General features: G+C 50.5%; 1 protein-coding gene and 1 long non-coding RNA gene across 3 annotated transcripts in view; one reads left to right on the top strand and one right to left on the bottom strand.

Annotated features, from left to right (window-relative positions):
- Positions 1-1,830: 1,830 nt before the first annotated feature.
- LOC132657970 (uncharacterized) lies at positions 1,831-6,887 on the bottom strand. Its single transcript, XR_009596806.1, has 2 exons — positions 6,810-6,887; positions 1,831-6,659 (listed from the first exon to the last, which is right to left on the bottom strand). It is a non-coding gene; the product is annotated as an uncharacterized LOC132657970 (long non-coding RNA).
- Positions 6,888-6,990: 103 nt separating this feature from the next.
- The window catches only part of ANKRD33B (ankyrin repeat domain 33B), a 101,125-nt gene continuing 82,994 nt past the window's right edge, over positions 6,991-25,121 (top strand). For both annotated transcript variants that reach the window (XM_042233935.2, XM_027980167.3), the window contains exon 1: positions 6,991-7,381. In XM_042233935.2, the coding sequence (XP_042089869.1) occupies positions 7,016-7,381 (366 nt within the window). In that variant the 5' untranslated portion in view covers positions 6,991-7,015. The remainder of the gene's footprint in view (positions 7,382-25,121) is intronic.

Below are 25,121 nucleotides of genomic sequence, written 5' to 3'. Positions count from 1 at the left end.
ACCCCCTGGGGTCACTCTCACTTTCTGTCGATGGAATGTGTATCTCTCTAAATAAACTTGCTTTTACTTTACTATGGCTTGCTCTTGAATTCTTTCCTGCGTGAAGTCAAGGATGCTCACTTGGTAGCCTGACCCAGGGACTCACCCAAGGTCTGGGACGTGACCATCTTGTTACAGCTAATTTTTCTTTCCTGAAGCACTGTGTCTTCCTACCTTTGATGTTATGTTGGTTTTTAATTCCTGAAGGTCTCAAGACTTAGAAGTAGCAAGTTCAGGTTGCTACTTTGTACCTGATCTTGTCTAAATTCAGAAGGTCCCAAGAGATGGGAGAGGCTGGTTTAGGATGCCAAGTCTTCTCCTGGTGGCTCAGAATGGAAAGCCTGCAATACAGGAGACCTGGGTTCGATCCCTGGGTCGGGAAGATCCCCTGGAGAAGGAAATGGCAACCCACTCCAGTATTCTCATCTGGAAAATCCTGTGGACAGAGGAGCCTGGTGGGCTACAGTCCATGGGGTCACAAAGAGTAGGACACGACTGAGCAACTTCACTTTCACTTTCAATCAAGATGGTCAGACATCCTCTTAGATGCTGGAGGTTAAAAAACTAGCAATAAATTAAGTTCCTACCGTATAGCACAGGGAACTATATTCAATATCCTGTGATAAGCCATAATGGAAAAGAATATGAAAAAGAATGTCTATATAGCAGAATCAGTTTGCTGTACAGGAGAAATTAATGCATTGTAATCAACTATACCTCACACACACAAAAAAAACTAGTAAGACCTGGTCCTTGAATTTTGTGAATTCTCAGGTTATAAGAAGGAAGACAGTTTCGCAAAAAGATTGTTGGAAAACAGTAATAGAAACTATTATAGGTGCATGGACAAAGGGGTAATGATGGGGAAAAATAGGTATTTGCCCTGTTCCTAGGGTAGAAGGCCAGGGTGGGTGGTGTAGTCTTCTGCTGAGTAGTTCCTTGAATAGCTTTTTATATCACATATGACTCCCTAAGTTAACCTTAAAAATCCAACCACTTTTATTCAGATGAGGAGCCAAGGCTTTTGTCCTTGAAGGAAACATGGCTTCTCTAGTAATACCCTTTTATCTCTAATTCCCATCAAGAGCAGGAGCAAGGCAGAAGGGTTGGCAGTGAGGAGCACACATGCACATGCTTCTCCCAGATATCTGCCCGCAAGGGCAGAAATCCTCCCTAAAAGAAAATGAAGTTCTTAAATGGCTACACCAGTCCCGATTACAGCGGGCGGGATCTCATCGCTGTCCACTGAATGGAGTTAGAGGCAGAGGGCGGTTAATCTCTTTAATGAGGAGAGCCAGAAATACACAAGAGGCTGCTCCTTAGATCTCTAAGTAGGTCAGATGGATAATCTGGCCCAGTCTTTCTGTAGATGGACTCCAGGACACGCTAAGTTACTTCTATTTCATTGCTGAAACCATGCAAATCAGATGGGACTTGAACCAAGGGCTGGGGCTGGAACCTGGCCAAAACCCAGACTGGGGCTTGAAGGTGCAGTCTTTTTGTCGTTGTTGTTAAAATATTTTATTTACCTGTTTTATTTATGTGTCTGCATCAGGTCTTGTCTTGGCACAGGGGATCTTCATTGCATCATGCAGGATCTTTCATTTCGGGCCTTGGACTCTCTAGTAGTGGTGTGCGAGCTCAGTTACCCTTTACTTCCCCGACCAGGAATCAAACCTATGGCCTTTGTAGTGGAAGCACAAAGTCCTAACCACTGGACCACCAAGGAATTCCCCAAGCTCAGGCTCTTGACATCTTGTAGCAGAAAGAATTCAGTGAGAGACAAAGTGATAGGTAAGAATTGGATTTATTTAGAAAGATACACATTTCATAGACAGAACGCAGTCTATCTCAAAAGGCAAGATAGGCCTTGAGAGAAACACACTCCACAGGGTGTGGACCCTCTCAGAAGGTGAGAGGCCTGGAAATTTTGGGTGGTTAGTTTTTACGGGCTGAATACTTCCATAGGTGAAGGAGTAGAAGAATTAATTCTATTTCAGTGAATGGTTGAGAGTTTTCAAGAGTTGGGATACCCCCAATTTTGGGCCTTTTATGGTTAGCCTCTGATGAACTGTCATGGTGCTGGGCTTCCCTGGTGGCTCAGAGGGTAAAGCATTTGCCAGAAATGCGGGAGACCAGGGTTTGATCCTCTGGGTAGGGAAGATCCCCTGGAGAAGGAAATGGCAACCCTGGTAGGCTACAGTCCATGGGGTCACAAAGAGTTGGACACGACTAAGCAAATTCATTTTCACTTTTCACTTCACGGTGCTGGTAGAGGTGTCATTTAGATGCTAATATATTATAATAGAGGCTTCCTTGTTGGATCAAATGGTAAAGAATCTGCCTGCAATGCAAGAGACCCAAGTTCGATCCCTAGGTCAGGAAGATCCCTGGAGAAGGCAAGGGCCACGCACTCCAGTATCTTTGCCAGGAAAATTCCATGAACAGAGAAGCCTGGCCATGGGCACATGAGTGCATAATAGGCATAATGAGCGCATATTATAATGAGCGCCTATTATAATAAGCATGTGATGAGGCTCACAGTCCCCTGGAGGTTGAATCGTCCGCCATCTTGGACCTACTTGGTTCTAACCAGTTTTTTCCGTGTCTTCATGGCTGTGTCTTTCTTCCAAAGGTTGTGCCCACCCTCCTTGCCTCCTGTTTCAGGTGCTGAAATAAAAGCACAGAATGTAAAATCTGCGAGTTAAGTTTTATCGAGACCTTACTGAGGATACAGTCTGGGAAATAGCCTCTCAGATAACTCCGAAGAACTGCTTTGAAAGAGGTACGGAGTGGAACAGGAAAGTGCTGGTCATTCAGTCATGTCTGACTCTTTGTGACCCCATAGCCTGTAGCCTACCAGGCTGCTCTGTCCATGGAATTCTCCAGGCAATACTGGAGTAGGCAGTCACTGCCTTCTCCAGAGGCTCTTCCTGACCCAGGGATCAAACTTGAGCCTCCTGCATTGAAGGCAGATTCTTTTACTGTCTGAGGGACCTATATGTATAATTTGCTGGAAAAAACCATGGAACTGAGCGTCAAAAGATCACTGTGAATCACAAAGAACAGACATCTCAAATTAACGAGTTTAGTGCTTTTTTCTCCGTATGGAAAGATGCAAGAATCTAGGATCATGGAAAATTTTCCTTAGATGTGTATCTTAACCATCTGGGGTTATCCAAAGCACAATTTTTTTTTTTCCTTTTCCATTCTGAATTCCCCTGTCAGTGGGTGACTGCAATGCCTTATCACTTGATCCTTGTAGAACTGGAATGGCCAGCAACATTTTTTTTTTCTTTACAGATACAGTAAGAAAATCCTATGAATATCTTAAATATCAAGACTAGGAGTTGGTCAAATACAGGTGTAACTCAGTCAAGATCTAGAACTATTACGATTGCAACTCAACAGTGGAGATGTCATCAGAAGTCAGTTTGTCAGATAGCACAGTCCGCACTTTATCCCAAGGTTCGCTGCCTTCCAAAAGAAAAAATGAAAAGCATTTCTCATTCACCTCACGTGGGTAGTTCTCTTGGCAAACAGGGCAACACATTTGGAGCACCCGATGCTGCAGAGTAGTTTATGTCATGTGGCGAATGGATACTCTAACTTTCATAATAATGAAAGTCAACAGTTACTGCCTGCTAAACTTCAGGCATATGAAATGCTTAAAATCATTCTGCCATGCATTCCATTCTAGAGGTTGGGACCTTGGTTATTTGATGAGCAATGAACTCACCTGCCAAAGCAGGAGACATAAGAGACATGGGTTTGATCCCTGGGTTGGGAATATACCCTGGAGGAGGGCATGGCAACCCACTCCAGTATTTCTTTCCTGAAGAATCCCCATGGTCAGAGGAGCCTGGTGGGCTGCACAGAGTCTGAAGTGACTGAAGCGACTCAGTGCACACGCATGCACGGGGAGGGTTCATGCATGGCTCCACCATGAGGTCATCTCACTTTGCTTTCGAAACAAATTTTGTGGGGAGTGCGCCATTACAGGTGCATTCAATTTTCAGTCTTTAAATACACTGCTTGTAATTTTTTAAGACCTTCCTGTTATAGCTATTACAGTTAGGTGGCCTCTTTGAGAAATATAACTAAAATAGTGAATCTTTTTTTTTTAAATAGCCCAAGGACAAATTATTCAACTGAATCAACTAGCTGTTTAATTGCCATACATATATAAAACTATCACAACATTGGCAATTGGCTATACCCCAATACAAAATAAAAAGCTCAAGGGAAAAAAATAATAGAATATTAATATTAAAAACTTAAACATCATCAATCAAAAGAATTGAATTCAGCTATTCCATTGAAACTTAACTATCTTGGATCAAATACTGTTCTGCAAAATGTTACCTATTTAAGAGTTCTCCTGAGTGTGTTGGCAGTTTTGATAAGCTGCTTTCTCCTTGGGTAGATTTTGTACGTATAACGTTGACTTAAAATCCCCAAGGCCTAGTTGTGTGTTCTCTCACAACACTGAGCATCTCTTGTCTTTGTGGTAAAATGGGAGCATTTCTAAAAGGGAAAACCAGTTTGGTTTGGAGTTGGATCCCTCACAAAAGGCTAGTTTTTATTTGGAGCTGCCCATTTCAGAAGTTTACCTTTAAAGGTTACACCATGTAGTGATATTTGCAACCAAATTTCCAAGGAAGGAAAAGAGGAAGTGGTGAACTCTGAAGATAGAGCTTAACTTTGGTGGTGAAATACCCAGGGATGAGGACTGAGGGGTCGCCCACTCCTGGGGGTCCACTTCCCCACTCCAAGACCACAGCGCGGGGAAGGCTCCTGCCCCATCCCCAGGGACCCCCGTCCTAGCCCTCTGGGTACTTGGATACCACACAGCTGGCCTGGGCTGAGAGGCAGGGAGGGTTAGCAAACTCATCTCTCTGCCTGGGCAGAGGGGGAGGGTCACTTCAACTTGTAAAAATCCCCTGACTTCATTTAGCCTCTGGAAACACCAAAAACAGCGGTCAGTCTTGAAAGGTGGAAATTTCCAGTGGGGATTTATGTAAATATGGCTACTTAGAAAAGAAAAAGCGAACTCCGACCCGGGGTATTTTTGGCTTCTGAGAGAAAGCCCCGGGCTACAGGAGGCCGGGCGCCCGGGTTCACTTTCGGCTCCAAGGCTCGCTCGGGCGTCCATCGCTCCGGTCCGCAGCCCCACCCCGTCCTGCCGACCTGGGGGATGCCAGTTTCCCGGTCAGCCCGGAGGACACTGGAGGCCTCGGGGATCACCACCGGCGCGTCGCACAGAACGCTAGAGCTTCAAGATGCAGAGGCCTGGGCAGCTGGGACCTCACTCAGGCCCCGCCACCCACCCCCGGTGGTGTCTCTGACCGCGTTCCCCACTGTGGCGCTCAGCCTGCCCGCCCAGGCCTGGGATCTTCTAGCTTGTCCCCAGCTCCCGCGGCCGCCCGGTTTTGTTCACCTTTGCTCCCCGAGGGCCTCTCAGGCGCTGGCACCTGGTAGGCACGCTGTCCAGAGCGGTGGAAATTAAAGGAAAGGAGAGTGAGGAGACAGAGGCGCTGTTTCACCCGTGGGCTCCGCGTCCGCCCCTGGACCTGAGGTGCTTTCTGTCCAAGATGTGACGCCCCGCGACGGTCCCAACCCTCACGCCACATCTCCCCCATCCTAAAAGCTCTCTCCATGAGGATTTGGCCCACGGTCCCACGGTGCGTCCTCCTCCAGGAGGTCAGAGGCTCCCCGCGGCGGGTCCTCACCCCCTGCGCTGGGACCGACGGGGCGGGGTGGCCGGGGTAGGCCAGGCTCCGGCCGGGGGGAACCAGGGTTGGGGGCGTTCGGGGATGGGACCCGGGCCGTCGCTGCGGGCCGGCTCTCTGCGTTTGGCAACCAGCCGCGGAGTCTGAGCCGGGGTGGTGGCTTCTGACCGTGAATCCGTCTCGACTCCGCAGATAAAGGGACCCCGGCCAGGGGTGAGGAAGGGGGGAACCCTTCGGGCCTGGAGCCGCCCCTTCCCACCCAAATGTCATCCCCCCAACCCCGGCGGCTCCAGGACAGCGGCTCCGAGGCGTTCGTTGAGAAGCCATCTGAAAGGGATCGCTGACCCGGGTCCTCTCCCGGGTCCCCCGCGCCCCCTCGGCTTGGGATGTTCCCGGGGGCAGCCCGGAGCTCCCGGTTCAGAGGGGCAGGGTCCCCAGCTGGCCACCATCTCCCACGCATCCACCCGTCCTCCGTGCCCAGGGCCGTCTTAACCGGGGAGCGAAGTTGGCTTCAGAGCCCAGACTCCCGGAAAAAATGCACAAACAGGCTGGGTGTCTCGGACACTGAGAAACTGCCCACCTCCTAACCCTCTCCCCACCCCACCACCCCAGCCCGCAGGCCTGACGCCCGGGGCGGCTCCGGGCCCAGGGATTTGGTGTTCCCGACGGCTGAGCCCGCTGCATCTTCCGACCCCCACCTTCACCCTCATCCCGAGAGCAGGGGCGGGGCCGCCAGCCACGAGGGCGTTCGGGTTCTTTAGTTGTCGCTTCTGGTTCTCCCGCGTGCGCATTTCTCAGCTCCCGGGCACAGCAGCCGGCTGCGCCGAACCCGCGGGGCCGAGGCGCCCCCTGCTTAGCTCTTAACTTTTGCCAGGATCGCGCCGGGTTCTGCGGGGTGGGGGTGGAGGGTTGGGGGGGGTGCGGCGCGGGACCCCGGGGCGCGCGCCTCCTCGGGCTCGGCCACCTCCGCCCGCTTCCCGCGCGGTCCCCGCCCGCGCCCGCCCGCCGCGCTCGGAAAGCCCCCGCGGCTCCTCCTACCCCCGAGGGGCTTTCTCCAGCCTCCGGTGTGACTCGAGTCTTGGAGCGCGGCCGCCCGGCGCGCGTTTCCGCCGAGCTGGAGCGCGCAGAGCCCTCCTGCTTTTCTGGGGCCGCCGGGGACAAGGGGCGGTGACCTCGGTGCGCGCCCGGCGTCCCCGGCTCCCGGCCCGCTCCCCGGCCCCCCGGCCCGCGCCCCGGCCGCCGGCATGGTGCTGCTGGCCGGGCCCGGGCCGGAGGGCGGCGGGGCGCGCCGCGTGTCCCCAGAGCCACCGTCCCCACCTCGGGACGCGCAGGCCGGGGAGGACCCAGCTGACTACGAGGAGTACGAGGACTTCTCGAGTCTGCCCGACACCCGCAGCGTCGCCTCGGACGACTCCTTCTACCCTTACGGAGATGAGGAGGAGTACAGCTCGGTGAGCGCGGAGAGCGCTCCGGAGGCCGTTCCGGAGGGCGTCCCGGAGGCGGCAACCCTCCTGCGCGCCGCCTGCGCCAACGACGTGGGGCTGCTGAGGGCGCTGGTGCGGCGGGGGCCCAGCGCGGAAGAGGTGCAGGAGACCGATCGCAACGGCCGGGTAAGAGCGCGCCCGCGCGGGGTTCGGGGCCCCTCCGCCCTCCTCGGCCCCGGCCCGGAGATGACTTTGCCGCGGCCGAGAGCGCGGTTTCCCGGCTCCACGGGAGCGCGGCGCGCTCGGCGCCCTGGGCGGCCTGCCCATCCCGGGCCGGAGGGAGCCGCACAATTGCTCCGAGGTCACAGCGCCGCGGGGACCGTCGCCAGACCCGCGTGCTCACCGCAGCCCCTTCTAGTTTCCCGCCCGCGGAGTCTTCCGATGCTCCCCTGGGGCCCGCACTGGGATCTGAGTTGGGGCGTCTCGCGGGTCCCTTCACTCCGGTCCCCTCTGACCATCAACCCTCCTCGCCTGCAGGGGAAACTCCTTCTGCAAAATGCCCCAGTCGCCCCCAGTGCCCCCAGGGTTCGGCCCTCTCGCTGCCCCTGCGCTTTGCCTTCCATGCCCGAGCGCGGGTAGGCTTCTGCTCGCCTCCCGGGTTCGGAGTTGGTTTTGGGACTCCCTGCTTCCTCGCATCCCTCCCTCTGCTCAGGCGCGGCCGCGCCCGGTGACCCACGCGGTGGCCGGACAGCGCGATCTCCGACTGGGCTATCCGCACGGTCACCGCGGAGAGCCGGGGGCCATCGCGCGCTCCCCTCCCCCGGGCAGGTCCCGGGAGGGGAGCACAGCCGGGCGGCAGGAGCACAGCCGCAGGGCAGGCGGGCGTGGGGGTGGGGAGAAGCACGAGGGATTCATGAGTCATGACAAGACTCGGGGACGATGAGAAACACTGAGAAAAAAAAAGAAAGAAAAAGTTGGCTCTAGAAAGACTGGCTCTCGGAACGCAGCCCACCAAAGCCGCGGGAGGAGACAAGCCGCAGGGTGAGCGCAGCGGCCAGGTGCCCGGGGTCGGTGCCAGGGGCGCCGTCTCCCTGCCTGTTACTGTCCCCGGGTCCCGCGGGATGGGCAGTCTCTGCCTGGCGGGCAGCCAGAGGAAAGGTGCCTTTGCTGGGGAGGTCCCACACTGATGGGAAGGATGTGTGTCTCCTTGGAAACCGGGGGAGCCGGGTGCCTTTGGTTTATCGCGGGGCCGGGGAGGGGGGCGCGGGGGTGTTCCTCCTCTGCCTGTGGTCTGGGCCCTGCTCAGGCAGACTGGAGCTCCTGCAGGTATGGTCGAACTTGACACCGCAGTTGAACTTGGGGAGGGCTCTCCTCTTGGTGTAATGTGTCCGGTGGTGCTGGACCCTAGATCCCGAAGGCTCCCAGAGCTGGAGAGCGGCCCGCGTGGGCAGCATCACCCCGGTGACCCTGGGACACCCCGGGGATGCCTGCACCCCAGCCCTCCCTCTGGCCGCCAGGCGGCCCCGGCTGACTGTGCAGCTCTGCTTTCGCTTTTACCAAGGTGACTTTTCACAGATGTTCACGGGAGACCTGTTTCCTGAAGCTGGTAACCGGGGGCTGCCTTAAAGGAAGCCCCACAAAGGTTAGGAAGGGTCAGGGATGGGGTGGATCTCTCCCCTGTTGGAGGCCGCGCGGGGTCTCCTGGGGCCTGGGTTGCCCAGCCCCCACTTTGGGCTCCACTAGGCTGTGCTTTGTTGTGTTTCCTTTGGGGGCAAAAGAGAAAGTTGGAAAGCAACTGCACTGGAGACCACCGAGGACCACGTGAACCATCCCCAAGGGGCTTGGGTCTGTCGCACTGAGTTTTGCCACCTCTTCTGAAAGCCTCGAGGGCTTCCCTGATAGCTCAGTTGGTAAAGAATCCACCTGCAATGCAGGATACCGGGGTTCGATCCCTGGGTCAGGAAGGTCCCCTGGAGAAGGGAAAGGCTACCCACTCCAATATTCTTGGGTTTCCCTTGTGGCTCAGCTGGTAAAGAATCCGCCCCCAAGGCGGGAGACCTGGGTTCAGTCCCTGGCTTGGGAAGATCCCCTGGAGAAGGGAAAGGCTACCCACTCCAGTATTCTGGCCTGGAGAATTCCAGGGACTGCATAGTCCATTGAGGTGCAAAGAGTCCGATGTGACTGAGCAACTTTCACTATGAAAGCCTCTCCCTCAGTGCAGAGTCAGGGGTGGCCAGCTCCGGTCTCTCAGCACCTCTCTGCCTCAGTTTCCCCGCTATGATGTGGGGCTGATGGCAGCTTCAATCTGCCAGGCTACTGAGCACTAGATCCCTGGCACACAGCTCTCTGATGTGGCCGTGTTTACTGTCTTGCCCTGTTTTTCACTCACTTACCTTCCCCATCCTCCAGGTTGTTTTGTTTTGTTTTGTTTTGTTTTCTTGCGATCAGGCAAAGCTATTTTTCTTTGTGCTTTCCCCCTCGATTACAGAGTCTCCCTTCATTTTTCTGCTCTGAGCCTCCTCTCTGCTCCCCACCAAATCAGGATGGAGAAATGGCCCACAGCCCATCAATGACAAAGGCTCACAGCCCATCAAGCCCTTTTATCTTCTGATCAGAAGGAGCGGGTCCTGTGTTCTGGGCTTTGAGGGGGTGAGGTGAGAGCTTCTCTTCTTCCCGGTGGCTTCTTGATCCTGTTATCAAACAGCCTTTGTCTTTCTGAAGCACTTTGAAAGAATGAAGTGTCACAAGGGCCAAAACACAACCCTGTAGCAGATGGGGTAGTGAGTCACTGATGAGCATTCACTGCTGACCTACTGTGTGCCAGGCACGAGTGGGCACTGCAGGGTCGCCTGAATCAAACGGTCTCTGCCTTGAGAGTCTTCACCTTTTAACTGAGGAAGATCTCAGAGTGATAGTACCCAGTGCTTAGAGAATAATAATAGTACCCAGTGCTTAGAGAGTACTAGCGCCCAGTGCTTAGAGGGTAATAGCGCCCAGTGCTTATACCCAGAGGCAGGATGTGAGAGGAGCTCTACAGAAGTGCAGAGCAAATGTTTTGGAAACCTGGACCTGAAGACAATCAGGGAAGCCAGTGAAGGGTGACTTTGGAGGTGGTGGTGGGAGGACCTTCTAGGCAGCCAGATGGCACCAAGGCAGTGGTCGGTCACAGTGCGGGACAATGTGGTCGCTGAAGCCAGAGGGGCTTTCCGGGGCTAGCTGCTGAGGGGCCGGCCTGGAGCCGCTGGTTAAGAAATGGGAAGCTGGGAAATCTGGTTCCAGCGTGCTTGTGTCCGGCCTCGGGGCTGTGATATCCCTCCACACAGGGCCACTCGACTCAGCCACTCACAGCCTTCAGCTTCAGGTCTTCAGGGCGTCTCCTCAGGGAAGTATTTCCTCCCATCCCCAGCCAAGCCAGCAGCTCCTGGAGCCAAGGGAGGACAGTCCGGGTGTTCAGCAATTGAGGGCTGCAGTGGGAGGTAAGGTGGGCATTCGAGAGAACAGGTGACGTCCTGGCAAAGACGTAGAGAAGACGGCTTCCTTGGTGGCTCGGGGGTTAAGAATCCCCCTGCAGATGCAGGGGACACAGGCTGATCCTGGCCCGGGAAGATTCCGTACATCATAGGGCAGCTAAGCTCGTGTGCCACAACACTGAAGCCCGAGCGCCCTAGAGCCTGTGCTGTGTAACACGAGGAGCCACCTCAGTGAGAAGCCTGCGCGCTGCAAGGAGGGAAAGCCTGACTGTAGCCATGAAGACCCAGCACAGCCAAAAAAAAAAAACAAAACAAAACACAACCAACCAACCAAACAAAAAAACCGGAGTCACATTACTGAAAGCGAAAAGATGCAGAGAAGAAAACTCGGGAAGAGCACTCCAGGAAGAGGCACAGCAAATGCAAAGGTCCTGAGTCCAGAGCTGTTCAGGGGCTGGTCTGTGATCAGCAGCAGTGAAAAGCTTATGGAAAGCCTGAGCGTTTTTGCTGGAGAAGGGAAATTGCATTAAGTAGCAGACTACTCAGGCCTTCCCGGTGAGTCACTGGTAAAGAATCCACCTGCCGATGCAGGAGCCGCTGGTTCCATTCCTGGGCTGGAAAGATCCCCCAGAGAAGGAAATGACTACCCACTTCAGCATTCTTGCCTGGGAAATCCCACAGACAGAGGAGCCTGGCAGGCTATACAGTCCATGGGGTCGCAGAGTCGGGATAAGACTGAGTGACTAGATAATAACAACTGAACTGCTCACAGGCTGCAGATAGCAGCTTCCCCAAAGGAAAATGTCTCTAAAGGCTTTTTAGGGGTTTGTGTTGATTGAACTGTCGATCTCTGGTCCATTGAGAAGAGAGTTTGCCAAGGTGAGAGAAGTTTCATTTGGCTGGAGTAAACTAAGGATCAGACTTATTTTGTTTAAGAAGGTATGTTCTGGGGACTTTGCTGATGGTCCAGTGATTAAGACTCCAGGTTTCCAATGCAAGGGATAAGGGTTTGATCCCTGGTCAGGGAACTAGATACCCTGTGCTACGCTGCATGGCCAAGAGAAAAAAAAGGTGTGTTGTTTCCTGGTTCCTGAGATCCAGTAGAATTTTGGACCTGGCTCAGCAGAGTCTTCTTCTAAAATATTTATTGTTCTAAAAGGATTGCATAACTGAATATGCAACATGTAAATATTTGTCAAACAATCCTTCAGAAGTATTCAGAGTGTGCTCTGCTGTCTTGTAGGTTTATGCCTGTTTTGTTCCCGCTGACTCGGGGACAATTCTCCTTAATTCTTCACTTCTCTTCTGAGGCAAGGCCTCGACAACTCTGCAGAGAGGACTGAAGCCAAAGGAAACGTTTGTGCTGTGTTCACTGTTACAGAACAGCGGCTTGAATGTCAGACAGCTCTTGAACCAAATTAGGCCCAATTCTGCTACCTTGAAAATATTGTACTCCTTCCTTTAAAAAAAAAAATTAAATTTATTCAAGTCATGCCACATGGCTTATAGAACTTAGTTCCGTGGCCAGAGATTAAACCCGGGTCCTCAGCAATGCAAGTCGAAGCCCTAACCACTGGACCACCAGGGAAGCCCCCTCCTCTCTTGATGGGATTCTTCTCTTACATGTTTAAGTTCCAGTTCCTCTTGCTGAAATGTTTCAAAGACCCCTTCACCCATTTGCTCAATTGGCTCAGAAATGGCTGCAGTCACCATCTGCAGTGATTTTGGAGCCCAAGAAAAGAAAATTTCTGTTTCCATTGTTTCCCCATCTATTTGCCATGAAGTGATGGGACCAGATGCCATGATCTTAGTTTTTTGTATGTTGAGTTTTAAGCCAGCTTTTTCACTCTCCTCTTTCATCTTCATCAATAGTCTCTTCAGTTCTTCACTTTCTGCCATAAGGGTGGTGTCATCTCCATATCTGAGGTTATTGATATTTTCTCCCAGCAATCTTGATTCCAGCTTGTGCTTCATCCAGCCTGGCATTTTTCATGATGTACTCTGCATATAAGTTAAATAAACAGAGTGACAATATACAGCCTTGACATATTCCTTTCCCAATTTGGAACCAGTCTGTTGTTCCTTGTCCAGTTCTAACCGTTGCTTCTTGATCTGCATACAGCTTTCTCAGGAGGCAGATCAGGTGGTCTGGTATTCCCATCTCTTGAAGAATTTTCCACAGTTTATTGTGATCCACATAGTCAAAGGCTTTGGCATAGTCAATAAAGCAGACGTAGGTGTTTTTCTGGAATTCTCTTGCTTTTTCAGTGATCCAACAGAGATGTTGGCAACTTGATCTCTGGTTCCTCTGCCTTTTCTAAATCCAGCTTGATTTTCTGGAAGTTTGCGGTTCATGTACTGTTGAAGCCTGGCTTGGAGAATTTTGAGCATTACTTTGCTAGCGTGTGAGATGAGAGCAATTGTGCGGTAGTTTGAACATTCTTTGCCATTGTCTTTCTTTGGGATTGGAATGAAAACTGATCTTTTCCAGTCCTGTAGCCACTGCTGAGTTTTCCACATTGAGTGCAACACTTTCACAGCGTCATCTTTCAGGATCTGAAATAGCTCAACTGGAATTCCATCACCTCCAGTAGCTTTGTTCATAGTGATGCTTCCTAAGGCCCACTTGACTTCGCATTCCAGGATATCTGGTTCTAGGTGAGTGATCACACCATCGTGGTTATCTGGGTTATGAAGATCTTTTTTGTATAGTTCTGTGTATCCTTGCCACCTCTTAATATCTTCTGCTTCTGTTAGGTCTATACCATTTCTGTTCTTTATTGTGCCCATCTTTGCATGAAATGTTCCCTTGGAATCTCTAATTTTCTTGAAGAGATCTCTAGTCTTTCCCCATTCTATTGTTGTCCTCTACGTCTTTGCATTGATCACTGAGGAAGTGATTTTTTTTTTTTAATGTTTATTTATTTGGCTGGGCTAGGTCTTAGTTGCAGCGTGTAGAATCTAGTTCCCTGACCAGGAATCCAAGCTGCGCTCCTTGCAGTGGAAGCACAGACTCTAAACCACTGGACCGCCAAGGAAGTCCCCAATTTCTTTCATTTCCTGGTTAAAAAAGGACAGGACTTCCCTGACAGTCCAGTGCTTAAGTCCAGTTCATGCTTCCACTGCAGGCGGCAAGGTTTGAGCTTTGGTTGGGGAACTAAGATTTCACATACTGTGAGGCGTGGCAAAAAAAAAAAAACCACAAAGTGGGAAAAAAAAAAAAGGACACGATGTTTTTAAGAGTAATTTTAGGTTCATAGCAAAATTGAGGGGAAGGAGCAGAGATTTCCCTTACATCCTCTACTCTCCCGAGGCACATCCTCCTGCCCCTATTGTGAACATCCCCCACCAGAGTGGTTTGCTGTAACTGATGAAGTTACACTGATCCATCACAATCAACCAAACCCCATGGTTTACCTTGGTTACCCTTGGTGTTGGACATTGTATTGTTGTTTCCTTTCTGTGTCATGTCTGACTCTTGGGACCCCGTGGACTGGATATAGCCCGCCAGGCTTCTCTGTCCGTGGGATTTCCCAGGCAAGAATACTGGAGGGGGTTGCCATTCTGTGGGTTTGGACAAATGTGTAATGACTCGTATTCACCACTATAGTATCATAAAGTGTCCCTTGTGTTCCTCATGTAAGTGTATCAGTTATCTATGGCCACAGCAACGCTGCATAACAAATAACTGAAACCTCAGGGGTGTACACACCAGTCACATGTTGCTGAGGGTGGCCAGCCCAGCCCATCTCAGCCGAATATGCTTTTAGCAGGGGGTTGGCTGCAGATGGCAGGACGGGGATGGTCTTGGCCGGAGTGGCTGGTCTCTGCTCTGTGTGGTCTCTCCTCCTGCAGCAGGCTGGCCTGGGCCTGTTCTCCGTGGCACGGGCCGAGTTGCCGGGGAGCAAGCAGATCAAGAAAGGTTCAGCGTCAGTTCTGCAGAAGCAGGTTACAAAGCCAAGCCTGGATTTATCCTCTAAGTGTGAACTTGCTTTTGCTTGTAGTGGATGTGGTTCACTAACCCTCAGCATTTCTGTTTATTTAAAATTTATCTTTATTGAGGAATATTTCAGATAGGTGCCCGAGTAGAAGGTATTAAGAACCTCCCATGTCCTAACCGTCCAGCCTCAGTGAGTATCAGCTCCTGAAGGCCTGTTTTAATTTTGATGGACAGGGTTATATTTAATGCTGCTTTTGGTTGGGAAGATTCCCCTGGAGAAGGAAATGGCAACCCACTCCAGCATTCTCACCTGGAGAATCCCATGGACGGCGGAACCTGATGGGCTACAGTCCACGGGGTCGCAAAGAGTCGGACACGACTAAGTGACTTCACCTGGTGGGTGTGTGTGTTTCAGAAACCTAGGGGAAGCATTGTCAGGGGGTTTTGAAGCCGGGATGGATTTTGGAGGTTGGTGGTTCCTATCATTTTTTAGTAGAAGAAAGTGGGGCTCAGGGAAGAGGGCCTCTAGATATATCAGGAGAACTGGGCTCTAGAATGACCCGGCAGCTGTTCATGGTGAGCTGTTCATGACCCCTGTGAGCCTCCCCAAGGGGTTTCTGAGCCTTCCATCTTTGCTTCCTGGCTGCACTTGAGGAATGGGCTACCCAGAAATTCTGTGGGCTGATTTTATACTGCTGATTTCTTTTCCATCCTGTGTTTGTAAAGGAAGACTAAGACAGAGGTGTTATAAAAATCTAAAGCAGTAAGAGGGTTTAGAAACTGTTTCTGAATCTCATTTATTTGCCCAGCCTTCAGGTCAATATGATAAGTGAGCTATTGTTTAAAACTATTTTGAATGACAACTTCTAGTAGACGTGGCTAGAGTATAGGGAAAGCTTTACAGTATGGGGAAAGCTTTAAGTGTGATTTAACTAATTGTAAGTTACTAAAATTCAGTTCCTCTGACCAGACCTTTAGGTCAGTAACTGATGGTTATAGGATTATTCTGATTTTCTCTTTCTTCCTGAATCCATTATGGTAATCTTTCTGTTTTTTTAGGAAGCTGTTCCATTTTTTTCTCCTAAGTATTAAAGTTTAGTAGTATGAGCTTTTTACAGAATTCTCTTTTTAATCTCTGCTATAACATATTATATCCTGTATTTTGGCACTTTTTGCGTTTAAGCTGTTTCTCTTTTGTGGTGCTGCTTAGTCACTCAGTCACGTCCGACTTTCTCTCTTCAAAAATATTTTATTGTCTTTTCAGAAAATCAGCTTTTGTTCTGGATCTGTTTCCTTCTTCGCTATTTCATTAATTTCTGCTTTCCTTTTTATTATTTCCTTCCTTCAGGTTTATTCTACATAAAACTTTCAAAGTATCATTTTCATTTTTCCCCACAAGTTTTGGTATGTAACATTTTATTATTGTTATGTTCTCATTTACATTAATTATTTCCTCTTTTTTTTTTTGACCTAGCAGTTATTTAGAAGGGTATTTAATTTTTAAAATATATATTGTTATTCTTTATATAAAATAACCTTTGAAGCCTGATTCAGAGACTATAGTCTGCGTGATACTCTGAAAATTTTTGAAACTGACTTTATAGCCTATTGGGCCAGTAATTCTAAATCATAATGAAAGTCGCTCAGTCATGTCTGGCTGTATAGTCCATGGAATTGTCCAGGCCAGAATACTGGAGTAGGTAGCCTTTCCCTTCTCCAGGGGATCTTCCCAAGCCAGGGATTGAACCCAGCTCTCCCACATTGCAGGCAGATTCTTTACCAGCTGAGCCACAAGGGAAGCCCAAGAATACTGGAGTGGGTAGCCTATCCCTTCTTTAGCGGATCTTCCTGACCCAGGAATCGAACTGGGGGTCTCCTGCATTGCAGGCAGACTATTTACCAACTGAGCTATCAGGGAAGCCCCAATTATCTAAATCATAACCATGTGATATTTTATAATTTCTCCAAATTAAGTCAAAATAATTCCATATGTGTAAAAATATGTAATTTCCTTTAATTAAAAGAAATAAGAAGGATGTAGAGAAGTTGTTAAACTATGTGAACAAAGGAAATATGTTTCATTCTAGATGGTTGGAAAATTATTCTTTTAGACAGTTGATAGAATAATGGTGTATGTATGGCGTGTGTGTGTGTTTATGAGTTCAGATTTTATGATGAAGTAGGATATTAAAAATCCTTGATGTCACTCGATGTGTGTGTACAAAAAGAATAGAGACTACTTTTTAATGGTATTTCTGAATTTTAAAGACAGTTGAGGGTGGCATTTACTTATTTCTACTAAGTCAGAGATACGGAAATGACGCGAGACATGAAATCCTGAGTGACAGTTGGGTAGGTGGCAAAATTGGATTGGAGGGGTGGGATTTGAGAGCAGTTTCAAAGGATCAGAAAAGCAATGTATGCTTCTAAAGGCATATCGATGTCAGCCCTGAATGAGTTCAGATCCAGGCAGGCGTGTGATGGGTAGGGGGAGATGGAGGAAGCAAGCATTTCCCTCGGCTTCTGTTTCTGAAATGTATCTGGCTCCTGGGCGAGAGGTTATACCTGGCGAGGGACATCCCAGTGGAGAGAGGTATGGAGGCGAGGCCAGGGGAAGAGGCAGGACCTCTGCTCAGGGCCGGTGCCTGCCGGTAAAGGGTATCACATTTATAGCAGCACACTTGCTGGGATAAGGAAAGACACGGGAAGTCAGTTGAAAAGTGAAGGGCTTCCCTGGAGGCTCAGTGGTAAAGAATCCGCCTGCTAGTGCAGGAGACACAGGTTCGGTCCCTGGTCTGGGAAGCCCCCGCATGCCTCGGGGCACGTAAACCCCTGGGCCCCGAGGGTTGAGCCTGTGTGCTAGAGCTCATGCTCAGCAGCAAGAAGGCAGCGAGAAACCTGGGCCCACAACCAGAGAGGAGCCCCTGCCTGCTGCAGCTAGGGGAAAGCCCGCGCAGCAGTGGAGACCCAGTATAGCTGAAGAAATGAATGAAGGAAGGGAGGGAGGAAGGAAGGTGGAGAAATTAGGCTGAGTGAGAAAAAGTCTATAAGGATTATATGCCATGTGGTTCTGTTTATGTAATCTTCCCGAGGTAATGCAGTTGTAGAGATGAGACCTTCTCGTGGGCTTCCCTGGTGGCTCAGCTGGTAAAGAATCCGCCTGCAGTGTGGGAGACCTGGGTTTGATCCCTGGTTTGGGAAGATCCCCCGGAGAAGAGAAAGGTTACCCACTCCAGTATTGTGGCCTGGAGAATTCCATGAACTGTACAGTCCGTGGGGTCGCAAAGAGTCGGACACGACTGAGCGACTTTCACTTTCAGAGATGGACAACAGACTGGGAGTTGCTGGGTTAGGGCTCTGTGGGGAGGAGTGGATGGTACTCTGGCTGGGACAGGCCTGCTTCTAGATCGTGGTGGTGGTTACCTGGAGCTGCATGAGGGTTACAACGGCAGAGGACCACACACAGACACACACAGACACACACACACACACACACAGACACACACACACACCAGGGACACCTGAACAAGCTCTGAATGAAGCAATGCCCCTTTCATGATGCTTTTGTACTGTAATTATGCAAGAAGTTGATACTGGGGAGACAGACTGAAGGGGCGGCTTCGTGTCAGTTGACCACTATTTCAAAATCAAAAATTTAGTAAAAATGAGGGAAGGCATGCATTACCTTTTATCTGTAGCCCTACCACATGAATAGGCTGGATTTTGGAAGCGAAAGCAGGATCACTAGTTAATATGGGGAGATGGAACTGATGGGAATATTCGGTGTTTGAATGTTGCTACTCAAGTGTGGTTCAGTGAGGTAGTCATCTAGGGTTTTTCCCCAAATGCAGGATTGCAGGCCCTCCCTAGATGTACAGAACCAGAGTCTGCGCTCTTGGTGATGGGCATGTTCCCCTGTGGGAAGAGCTATGGAACTTTGTTCTGAGAGGAGGAAGCAAGTGGGGTGGCCAGAGATGGTAGCCTTCGGTTGGTCATATGACCCTGGACAAGTCACATGGGTTCCCAGCCTCAGTTTCCTCCAGAGGCCCATCTAGAAAAGGGGGTGCTTTTTATGAGGCTCACAATAACCTCATGGAAGTTCTAGGCAGAATGAATCAGTGGGTGCTCAGTGAGGGCAGCCGTTGTTTCTGTGGGTGAATTAACCTCAAGATGGGTTTCTAGTCCTGTAGTTTCAGTTTCGACCAAGGGAAAAGATGGGAGCAAATTAAACGTCTAGCCAAAGAGGAGCGGTCAAGCCAAGAGTGTGTCTGTCACTTGGTGAGGGCCCGTTTGTAAATGTAAACATTAGTTAAGAGGGTAGATCTGGGGTTATGCGTTCGTACCTTGAGGACAGTGGCGGCTGGGGCCATGGGTCCAGGCGAAGCAAGGTGGGAGGGGAGGCAGGGGACTGGGACCCCATCTCGGGAGCACCTTTGACTGTGGGCGGTGGCGTTGGTGGCTTGCAGGAGAATGGGCAGAGTCCAGACTCATTTCCTGTGGGTTCACGGTCGTGCAGAGCCCTGGGTGGGAGCGTAGTAAGAACATCCTGGAACTCTCAGGGCCTGACCCAGTTGCGACGTTCTGCTGTGAACACGCAGCTGCGCTGGGTTCCTGAGGTCCCCTTCCACTTCTGTTTCACCTCCCGGGTGTCCCCCAGGACCTGGCCCGACCTGCTCCGGGCAGGAGGGTCAGGCTGCATTGCTTCCTTCTAGGCCTTCCAGCCTTTGTATTTGGGAACACAATGATCGTGTGCTAAAAATAGCAGCGGTGACATAGCCGCCTGGATGGTTTTGTGGATCTGTGAGTCAGGCCTTTTTTCCTTGGTCATAGGAAATGGGTGGGTTTCTAGGAAATGAATTCTGTGTACGGTAGCGCTGGGATGGTCCGACGGCTGGACCAGGGCGAGGAGTCCTGGTGTCACACAGAGACGCTCCTGCCTGCTGTCCGTCTTGTTTCAGAGGACCCAGTTCTTAGGGGAGCCTGTGCTTCCGAAGTGCAAAGGGACATAGAGGACACCGTGAAGCAGGGGAGGGAGTGACTGATGCATCGTTACCCGCAGGCCCAACTCTGTTGAGGGGTGCTGGCACAGGCCACCTCTGAGGTCCCCAGGCTCACCCTCCATGTGCGCTGGTGGGTGGGAAGCACCCACTGGTGCTGAAGGGGGATCGGGTCTCTCCAGTCTGCCCAGAATTTCCTTGTGTTGGCATCAAAGTCCCACATCCTGGGAAACCCCGGTGCCCCTGGCCAACTGGGATGGCCAGTCACCGTGCCTAGGATGTGTGTGTACTGGGGCCACACACAAAGTGTCACCTCACAGAAGCTGAAAGGCCCACTGACCACGGAGTTCCTCCTTCAGCAGAACCTGGAAAAGCTACTTGGGAGGAAAGCTGTTGCGTTAAGTTCTAGTTGGACCACAGAGAAGTGTGAGTGCCGAAGAATTGACGCTTTCAAAGTGTAGTGCTAGAGAAGAGACTTGAGAGTCCTTTGGACAGGAAGATCAGACCAGTCAATCCTAAAAGAAAGAAAGCCTGAATATTCATTGGAAGGACTGATGCTGAAGCTGCACTCCAATCCTCTGGTCACCTGATTCGAAGAGCTTACTCACTGGAAACAACCCTGATGCTGGGAAAGATTAAAGGCAGGAGGAGAAGGGGAGGACAGAGGATGAGACGGTTGGATGGCATTACCAACTCAATGAACATGAGTTTGAGTAAACTCTGGGAGATGGTGAAGGACAGGGAAGCCTGGTGCGCTGTAGTCCATGGGATCACAAAGAGTCGGATACAGCTGAGCGACTGAACATCAACAGTAGTATCTGGGGCACGTCCACGGAGAGGGAAGCATCTGCCTAAATGTAGTCGCTTTGGGTCCTTTGATCTCACGAGAGAGCTGCCAGCCATGGGGGACACAGCACAGATGCATCTTCCTGGGAGGATTTTGGAAGACGGGAGAGCCCTTGATCTGGGTGGACCCATGGCAGGAGGGCCTGGAGTGGGGTTCCTCTCCACTGCCATACCCGGAAAGCAGAATAAGTGCATTTCTCTAAAAAATTCAGCGACTTAATCGTATAGCCATACATACACTACCATGTGTAAAGCAGGCAGTCAGTGAGAAGTTGCTGTGCGACACGGGGAGCCCAGCCTGGTGCTCTGTGATGACCTGGGAGGGTGGGGTGGGGAGAGAAGGGAGGCATGAGAGGGAGGGGGTACATGGAGAATTATGGCTGATTTGCACAGTTGTATGGCAGAAACCAACACAACATTGTAGAGCATTTTTCCTCCAATTAGAAAATAAAATTTAAAAAATTCAGTTACTTGTCATAAAATGCACCAGGAAGTCTCTGGTGGATTTGTTTTAAACAGAAATAACGATTTAAAAATGTTTGGCGTAAACAAATCTAAATCCTTTGGTTTGTTTAGAATGAGGTACAAGTACATGGGGGCCTTCCCTGGTGGCTCAGATGATTAAGAATCTGCCTGCAATGCAGGAGATCTGGGTTCAGTCTCTGGGTTGGGAAGATCCCCTGGGGAAAGGAATGGCAACCCACTCCAGGATTCTTTCCTGGAGAATTTCATGGACAGAGGAGCCTGGCGGGCTACAGTCCAAGGGGTCGCAAAGAGTTGGACACGACTGAGCGACTTAACAGGCACGCAGGCAAGAAGAAACGAGAACTTTCCCTACCCCCAAAGAAGTGGATATTACTGAATGTTAGCTATTAAAACCTGTTTTCATCCATTTGGGCTGCTGTGACAGAACACCAGGCTGAGTGGCTTATAAAAATCAGATATTTATTTTTTCACAGCTCTGGAGGCTGGAAATTCAAGATCAGGGCCTTGCAGATTCAGTGTCTGGTGAGGGCTTGATTCCTGGTTCACAGATGGGCATCTTCTCTGCATCTTCACTTGACAGAGCCAGGGAAGGAGCCTTGTGGGGTCTCTTCATAAGAATACTCATCCACCTTCATGATCTAATCCCCTAAAGGCCCCACCTCCTAGGACCATCACACCTGAGGGTTAGGATTTCAGCATATGAATTCGGGGGGACACAGACATTTAAACTATAGCAAAACACATCAACTGCTGAAAGGAGATATATACATATATATATATTTAAATGCATTTAAAGTGTCTTTCCACTTACAGAAAAGGTACATAGTTGTTTTTTTTTTTAATATTTGTGGAAATATATGTGCAGGTCTTTTACTCAAAAAATTGCAGAGTCTGTGTGTGGACCATGGAATGGGTTTACATATAGAGACTCTCCCTCTCTAAAAATAGAGAATCCTGCTTTTCTGGGATTCTAAACAGAAGTTTAGATGCGTAAAATGAAACAGTTCAAAATTAAGTGGTCAGAATATGCCTAGAAATAGAAAAAAAAATTCTCAAAGGAAACTAAACTTCTGAAGTTCTACGTGATGGGAAATCCCCCAAATGCAAAATTAAAGGAAGTAATCTGAAGAGGAAAGTGGAGAAAATGTATTAAAAAAAAAAGTGTTGATATATAATTCACACAGTATACAATTCACTCATTTAAAAGTTTACAATTCAGTGCTTTTTAGTATATTCACAGATGTGTGCAGCCCCCTTTAGAACATCCATCGAGGAAAGAAACCTTGTACCTTTCAGCTGTCTCCTTCTATTCCCCGTCCCCTCCAACCCTAAGCAACTAGTATCTCCTTTCAAGATCTTAATTGCAAATTTCTGGTAAATTACGGTGTATGGTAAGAAATCACACTTTTTAAAAAAGTATGCAAAGCCCCAAATTTTAGCCTTGTCACACTGAGCCTTGGGCGGAGCTGTCCTTTTATTCACCTCTGCTTGTGATCTGCCTCTGAGATCCTCAAAGTGTGGCCCCAGTCCAGCAGTGTCCGTGGGGACCTGGGAATTGGGAACCCTCCAGGGGGTTCTGATGTGCGCTCTGGGTACTCCTTGTTCAGTCGCTCAGTCATGTCTGACACTTTGTGGCCCCATGAACTACAGCACGCCAGCCTTCCCTGTCCTTCACTGTCTCCTGGAGTTTGCTCAGACTCGTGTCCATTGAGGTGATGATGTCCTTCAACCACCTCACTCTCTGTCACCCACTTCTCCTCCTGCCCTCAGTCTTTCCAGCATCAGGATCTTTTCCAATGAGTCGGCTCTTTGCATCAAGTGGCCAAAGTATTGGAGCTTCAGCTTCACCATCCAATGAATATTCAGGGTTGATTTCCTATAAGATTGACTCCATCTCCTTGGTGTCCAAGGGACTCTCAAGAGTCTTCTCCAGCAGCACAGTTTGAAAGCATCAGTTTTTCAGGGCTCAGCCTTCTTTATGGTCCAACTCTCAGATCTGTATGTGACTACTGGAAGAAAACATAGTTTTGACTATATGGACTTATATGGGGATTCTCGAGGCAAGAATACTGGAGTGGGTTGCTATGCCCTCCTCCAAGGGATCTTCCCAACCCAGGGATCACACCCAGGTCTCCCACATTGCAGGTGGATTCTTTACTGTCTGAGCCACCAGGGAAACCCTTGGTACCCCTGGTGGACTGCATTTCCATCTCCATTAATGTTTCTGCCAACTCCTCCTGAGAGAGTGTGTGCCTGGGCACGGCCTCGCTGTCTGGTCTTAAGAGAGGCTGGAGGTCCACGTCCTCAGGGTTTTCTGGCTTCCCTGCCTTTTTGCCTCTCGAATCAGGGGATAATGGTTGTGTTGTGAGCAAGGCCAGCCTGGTTTTGTCCTTGACCTGGTCTCCGGGGCCGAGGACTTGGGAAGTGCTCAGTGAAGGCCGTGGATGGCTTGTCATCGCCATCCCTGCCCTGCTGAGAGAAACCCCTTCCAGGGTGGACTTGGTCCCCACTTGCTCCTGCCTTGGCGGCTGTCCCTCACCGCCCCTCGTGACCTTTTCCACCTCTCCCCGTGCTAGTTCTTTCCCTTCTTCTTGAAACATCTTGGATCTCTCTGGTCCTAAAAAAGAAAACACGCACACGCACCAACTCCAAATCAAAGAAACCCACGACTCACTTGCCCGCAGGCACCTAAACTTCCTCTGCTTCTGAAAGCCAAGGGCATGTGGAGCTGGTGGGTACTTGCCCTGGTGACCGATGCCCAGCCTCGCCCCGGGGGCTGAGGGGCTGCACCTTCTCTGGTTGCCCCGGCCATTCAGTCTGCGGTTTCATCATTGGGCGTCGGAAAGCATCCTTTCCTGGGTTCTGGCTTCACACTCTTAAGCTCTGATTTCTTCCCTCCCAACCCACCCTTGGCCTAGGACAGGGCTGCCTGTGCCTCGCGTCCCCGTCCCTACCACCAGCATTATGGAATCAGAAACTGACCCCCCTCCCTGGGGAGCTGAGGGGTGGGGTAGAGTGCCCGTTGCAGGAGCAGCCCACTGCATGATCAGTGGGCTGACAGTATCCGGTCCCTGAGGCTGGATCACACCCCACAAAGCCACCTCCTGAGACTCCTGGGTCCCCCACACACTGCCCACTTCCAGTCTGCCCTGGACCTTCTGGTTTCTACTTATTTGGCCTGAGGCTCTTTTAACCAGCTGTCTCTCTTTACTCCCTGGCTGTGGTTATTTTTAAGTGTCAGCGTGGTTAGGCTATCGCACCTAGTTATTTAACCACACTAGTGCTGTTTCAAGTATCTTGTGCACATGGTTAACAGCCACCATCCTCTGGCTTGAACTCAGGATGACCACTGATGATCTGGGTGGGTCTCGTCCAATCAGTTGAAAGCTTCAAGAGCAAAAACCAGGTTTCCAGGGAAGAAGAAGTTGAGCCGTGAGACTGCAGCATCGGCTCCTGCGTGAGTTTTCAGCCTGCCAGCCCCCGCCATCATGTGAACCAGTTCCTTAAAATACATCTCTTTGTGTCTCTATCCCCAATTGGTTCTGTCTCTGCAGAAGCCATTCCTTGAGAATCTCACCTGCTGGCAGAACCCCCACCCCGCCCCCAGGCTGGTCTAGCTGATGCCAGCTCTCAGCCCACGACTGCTCTCCCGAAGTCAGCCTTGCAGTCGAGATCAGCTGCAGGGTTTCTCCCGCCAGCCTCCCAGCAGCTCGGACTTTCCGTGAACTCATCGTGACCCCCCAGCCCCAACTTTTCGGCACTGCTTCTGTTGCCAAGCCTCTGTGGGCATATAACCGCCGCAGCCCCGGGGCTCTGTGCTTGAAAGGGCCCATGTTTGGGGTGCTGCTCTGCTTTTGCTGTCCTGAAATTCTTAATGATTTTGAATCTGGGGCTCCTTATTTTCCCTTGGCGTCAGGATTGCAAGTTACGTAGCTGACTCTGGTTGCTCCATGCTGCTGGCTGCTCATATTTGCAATTCAGCAGTTGACCCACCCTCACTCACCTCATATACAGTCATGTTCTAAGCTGGTGATGGTGCCCCGCTTTTCACTGGGGTCTCACTGCCTCTCTAATCTGGGGCTTTGAGACATCTCACCTTAACAAACGTGGTACTTCCCCCGTGGATCTCCCCACCGCATCTCACCATTTTCAGTCTGTTCTGCTACCACTGGACTTATTTTCATTTG

Source organism: Ovis aries, chromosome 16 (genome assembly GCF_016772045.2).
Source record: "Ovis aries strain OAR_USU_Benz2616 breed Rambouillet chromosome 16, ARS-UI_Ramb_v3.0, whole genome shotgun sequence".
Classification (NCBI taxonomy): Eukaryota; Metazoa; Chordata; class Mammalia; order Artiodactyla; family Bovidae; genus Ovis; species Ovis aries.
The sequence above is the reverse complement of the archived record's forward strand: the minus strand, read 5'-3'. Positions and strand labels throughout refer to the sequence as shown.